This window comes from Trachymyrmex septentrionalis, unplaced genomic scaffold (assembly GCF_001594115.1).
Source record: "Trachymyrmex septentrionalis isolate Tsep2-gDNA-1 unplaced genomic scaffold, Tsep1.0 scaffold60, whole genome shotgun sequence".
Taxonomy (NCBI): Eukaryota; Metazoa; Arthropoda; class Insecta; order Hymenoptera; family Formicidae; genus Trachymyrmex; species Trachymyrmex septentrionalis.
In genome coordinates, this window is record NW_017305779.1 from 2,774,975 (window position 1) to 2,780,346 (window position 5,372).

The 5,372-nt window shown below is 32.6% G+C and overlaps 1 protein-coding gene across 1 annotated transcript; it reads right to left on the minus strand.

The window, feature by feature from the left end:
• Nucleotides 1–245: 245 nt before the first annotated feature.
• Nucleotides 246–3,115, minus strand: LOC108752448 (U3 small nucleolar ribonucleoprotein protein MPP10). The gene is made up of 4 exons (XM_018493270.1): nt 2,920–3,115; nt 1,091–2,402; nt 676–784; nt 246–580 (listed from the first exon to the last, which is right to left on the minus strand). The coding sequence occupies exons 1-4, from the start codon at nt 2,988–2,990 to the stop codon at nt 246–248; spliced, it is 1,827 nt and encodes a 608-aa protein (XP_018348772.1). The 5' UTR covers nt 2,991–3,115.
• Between the last annotated feature and the right edge of the window lie 2,257 nt (nt 3,116–5,372).

Consider the following 5,372-nt stretch of genomic DNA (forward strand, 5'->3'; position numbering starts at 1 on the left):
GTGTGTATCTTACATTACGCAGAGTGTAAAGAATTTACGGTACAGAGTAAGTTCTTTAATAATTCTTACTAGTTCCTTTGCAATTATACTCATGATAACACAAAAAAAGCAATAAGATATAATAAACAAACAGCATGAAATCTTCAAAAGGAAATGATGAAAAATATAACATAATTTTTTTATTTAAATCTCATTTAAATTTAAAATACAAAATTTACAATATCAATCTTACAGTCGAAGTAGCGTTAATTTTTCTTCTTGGACAAATTGTCTTTTTTAATTTTACTTTTAACTTGATTTTGTAACTGCGTGAAAAATGCAGTTGAGGACTTCGCAACTTTATGCGTTGTTTCATTTAACTTTGTAACGTTTCTATCTTTAGTTATTTTCTTAACTAACGCAGCCTTTTCTTTCTTATCTTTGTACTTCTTAGCAATTCCTGGTTGCAGTGCTCTTAATTTATCCTTCTTTTCTATTGCCTGCTGTTTAGCCCGTTGTCTCGATTTCTTTCGTCTTCTCTCGCGCTTCATATCTGTTTTCGTTCGTTCTGATTTACCGATAAGATCGCCACGTTCTTTAGCTGGAAATAAGAATTAAAGTTTTATTTTATTTTGTTTAAAATAAAAAACTCATAAACCAACGCAATAGTCTTATTAAATATAATATGATAAATACTTTTAATTTCTTCAGGTGCTAATAGAGTTGCATCAGTGGCTGTGACAGGTGCTACCTCTTCCATGTTAATTGCAGGTACATTGCTAATGATTTTAATCTCTGGTTTAGCCTAAAACAAAAATCGAATATATTATATATCTTATTACATATTGTATCTTCAAATATATTTAGTACGAAACGTCTTTCGATGAGTTAGAAACTATTAAAAGTATCTCAAAATATTAAATATATAAATATTTTGTAACGAGAATAGAAAATTATCTATACAAATTGCAAGAATAGTTTCTATTTACAAAGAAACATTTATCTTAAAATATGTATTTTTTTTATTGCTAATATTTATATATTATTAACTATATTACTATATTCATAGAAGCTCTGGTTGATTTTTAATGTAAATTATAACAAATCTTACCATCTTGGGAGTGTAATGATAATTGGATAACGCATCCAATTTTGATATCAAAGAACGCATCATTTGTCGAATTTCATTATGCAACTGTGGCGTTTCCTCTTTTTTCTCATCGTTTTCTGGATCTAATGTTTGCTTTTGTCTCAGATATTCCTTTTCGTAAATTTGCGACAAACTTTCCTTGCTTTTTTCTTGATTTAATATCAATTTTTTCTTATATTCTAATGGTGTCTCGACTGGCTTGAATTTTTTCTCGACATCATCCCAAGCTTTATCCTTAATCCGCTGCTTGATTATATCTTCCAGTTTCAAAGTGGTCTCTTCTGTTATCACAGGTGCTGGTCTTCTGTTCACATCAACAACCAGAAACTCCTCCAGCAAGGAATTCTGTGGTCGATTTGAACCACTTACTTCACCTTTCAATTGCCATGGTTTCTCGCTAACCGCTTCATCTTCTAATTCTTTGATCCTCATTGACAGCCTTTCTTGACGAGCCTCTAAAGTAGATTTCAACTCTATATCTTCTATATTTTCTTCTTTGTCTTTCTTATTAAGATTCACTTTATTCTCCAAGCTATCTGTCTCATCTGAGTCATTCGTAAGATTGAATCTTACTTTTTTAACTATTTGATCTTCATCTTCGTCAAGATCCATTTCCTCCTCTTCTGATCCTTCCTCTTCAGAATCTTTAATACTGTCATTGTAATCTGATCTTTTGTTAACTTGCTCATTTTCGCTTTCAGGAGTATCAAAAAAATCTGCATATTTCATGTATTTCTCAATGTTATCTCCATCTTCTTCTTCAGAAACTTCATTAAATAAATCCAATGATTCATCATCAGATCCAGCATTATCTTTTCCTTGTTTCTCTTTTCTCTCTTCTTTAGTTAAATATTCATTTAGTTCTTGTAACTTGAAAAATTTGTCGTCTACAACAGAGGATTTTTTCTTACATTTTCTCTTCGAATTATTTTTAATTTCTACATTTTCGTCCTCTGATTCTTTCTCATCAGGTATGCCTTCAGCCTCTTGAGCTAAATTATCATTTTCAATCTGTATAGGTTCAGGTTTTCTGGAGCTCACCGGGATCGTCAACTTTTTACCTTCAGATAAAACTGAAATGTCGCTAAAAATGTGTGCTATCTCGCTCTCATTCTGCAATTCCAATTGCTGCCAAATTTGCTCTTCATCAAAGCCTTCTATGACTAATTCTGGTAACGCATTCGTATTTATGTAAGATTTTTCTCTTTTACAGGATTGCTTCTTCGTAAAATCATAGATATTTTTTGTAAGGGCTGCTACATTGATTTTCCTACTAAAAATGAAAAAAAGATTTTATTTTCAAAATAGACTTTTGCAGAATTTTACGTTTAATGCAAAAATATTTTATATTCTTATTTTATACTTGATTATAAAATTCCGTTAAATAATATTATTAAACTTACTTTAACTTATTATATTATATTAACATTAATTATACAGTTTAGCACAATCACCTCAAAAATCAATAAAATTAGGCTTATTCGATGCATTTTTGCATAAAATGAAAGAATCTGGCAAAAAAAGCGTGCCATCTTTGCCAGATTCTTTCATTTTATGCAAAAACGCATCGAATAAGCCTAATTCTATTGATTGTGAGGTGATTGCGCTAAAAACTGTATAATTACCAATATTATATTACTTTAACATCAATACTTTAATATTTAGACTTAACATTATATTTCATTATCACTTCTCTTTTCTTTTACAGTGGTAATTACCACGGTAATAAAAATTATTTTCTCACTTTCGAAATATTTTAGGTTATCAAGATTTCATAATACTTAACTTACCTCTTTATTTCTTCTAGCGACTGAATATCATCAAGAGTAGATATAATATTACTGAGAAAGACGACAGACATTTTATATTACTTTAACAACAAACTTTAACTTGTTTAAATAATATTTTATAAACGATAAAGTCAAGCACGTATATATACACCGCACATGTTCGATAGTTTTATGTTGATTTATGTGCGCGTGTGTGAACATGTGTCGTTCTAGTCAGAATTCTACTTATAAGAGAAGCGCGACCGATTTTGTCAATATCACGAAAGTATTAAAAAGTACTAGAGACCGATCTCTAAATGGCTCCTGCCAGAAAGAAACTTGAGAGAGGACGTGACGGCCCGAAATCTGTAACTGCAAAATGCTGCCATCTCAGAAGAGATGGATATTAACTACACAATATGTTCTCAGGTTTCTCTCTGCTGTCGATATAATTTCGTTAAATTCATTTTCCAATGCCACATATATTACAAAAAAACCTAATGTCGTTTTCATTTCGTACACAAGTGAGCGTAATGATTATTATCATAATATATTTCATACCTAACAATAACATAAAACTCAGTGGAGTAGTATTGCTATATTAATATTTTGATTTAAAATTTTATTATAGAACTTAAGTAATAAGTATATTTCTACATTTGCGCGGTGTTTAAATGATTCACAATTTATAATTGCTTATTATTTTATAAATTCGACTTTTCTTTCATATATTTTTTTCGATAACCTTCATTTATTTATTCCAATTGGTTTTTAATTTTTGAAAAAAATACAATTTCTAGTCCGTAATCAAAACAATCTTATATATTTGAAATTCTACAGTATACGTAATGTAAACTATGTCCTAAATACATGCTAACATCGCATAAAAGCGCATAAAAGCGTTTGCCGAATGGATACAGGATTCCCTATCTTTGCGAAACGCACGGTTCCAAATTCCGAGAAAAACTGGAATTTTGTGTGTGTAGCATTTATATACTATATTCGGAAGCTAGCGCGGACCAATCAGCATTCGTAGCGATGAGGCATCGCGCTCATTGGCTGGCATGCGAGTGGTGGGGTTCGCCAGTTGACGGCTCCTATAAATACCGCGTAACTCGCAACCGCACGCTTTTGTGACTCAAGCAGGAGACCGGGGTGCGTCCTGTCATTTTAACGTTGAAACATTCGCACTGTTCACAGCCCTGGCTTCGATTTTCTTCAGATTCTAATCTCTGCTAAATATAAAACTACGTTGGAAAACTTCGCAGCCCTGTCTCCGAATCAACTGTGACTTCCTCCATATTCTAATATTCTGCTGAAAAATGAGACGGAATCTCTTGGAATATAAAACTGGGAAACGGTACGAAAGGATCGTTCATCGTTGGATTTCTTTACTACGGTAATCAATTAATTTTTCCTTTACTTCTCGTAACAGTAAATATCGCATATTGTAAGGTCTAGTATAATACTAGCACACTGATTATTCGGTTGAAAGTATGTGGCGTCGCGTCATGTCGCGCGTCACTTTTTATGCGTGAAGTTAACTGCACACGGAAAACAAACGCCGCTCCCCTATTTCGATCGCATTTTGTTCGCAGTCTCGATGAATACCTACGTGATCGGACGTGTTATTGCGTCATTATTTTTAGGAAGTGTGACCGGCTTCAAACGCGCATTTGAATTTGTTACTTTTTTTAGACTTTCGTATTCTTCATGTTGATTTTTGTTACCGCATACAGCGGCATTTTCAATTCTGTGTTAGAGTCGGAGTCATTCTCGCGCGAAGAAGACATTTCATTCGCGAAATGCGGCGGAACTGGCTCTCAGCAAGTGGAAATGCGCGATCAAATATGGTAATTAAAATCTATATAATACCTGAATATATAACTTGAATATATATTTTCGTACGCGATATTTAACTATCGCGTGACTAGATTCGGTAATCGCATATTAATAATCCGTTCGAACGCGTATTTCGTAAAACTTGTTCGCCGAAAGTATATTGCTTAAATAATTGACGATGAGATTTCCGAATATCAATCTGCAATACGGAAATAATTATAAAAGAAGAGCGTATATTACAATATACGATTGCCCTTTGTGATTGTTATTTCCGTATTTCGAGCATCAGATATATTTCGAAATACGGAAAATTTATGAACGCGACGCCGAGCAAGAAGTACAACGTCGCGTCGTTAAGCGTCGCCTTTAGCACGCAAAGTTAATCGCGCAAAAACAAAACTGTCTCGCTTTCTTAATCTTAACAACTACATTCACTTACACATTTCGATCTGTAAATGAAGCGCAGATATAATTAAGAGATGAGATTGGCATCGATAAAATGATAATTGAAACTTATATTAAAGCTATATGTGTCATTTATTGCAACACTTAGTTCGCGCAATTAGATTCAATATTCATTAAGAAAAAGATGCGCATTGTCACCGTGTCGCTTTTAAAGTGTAAAATTAACG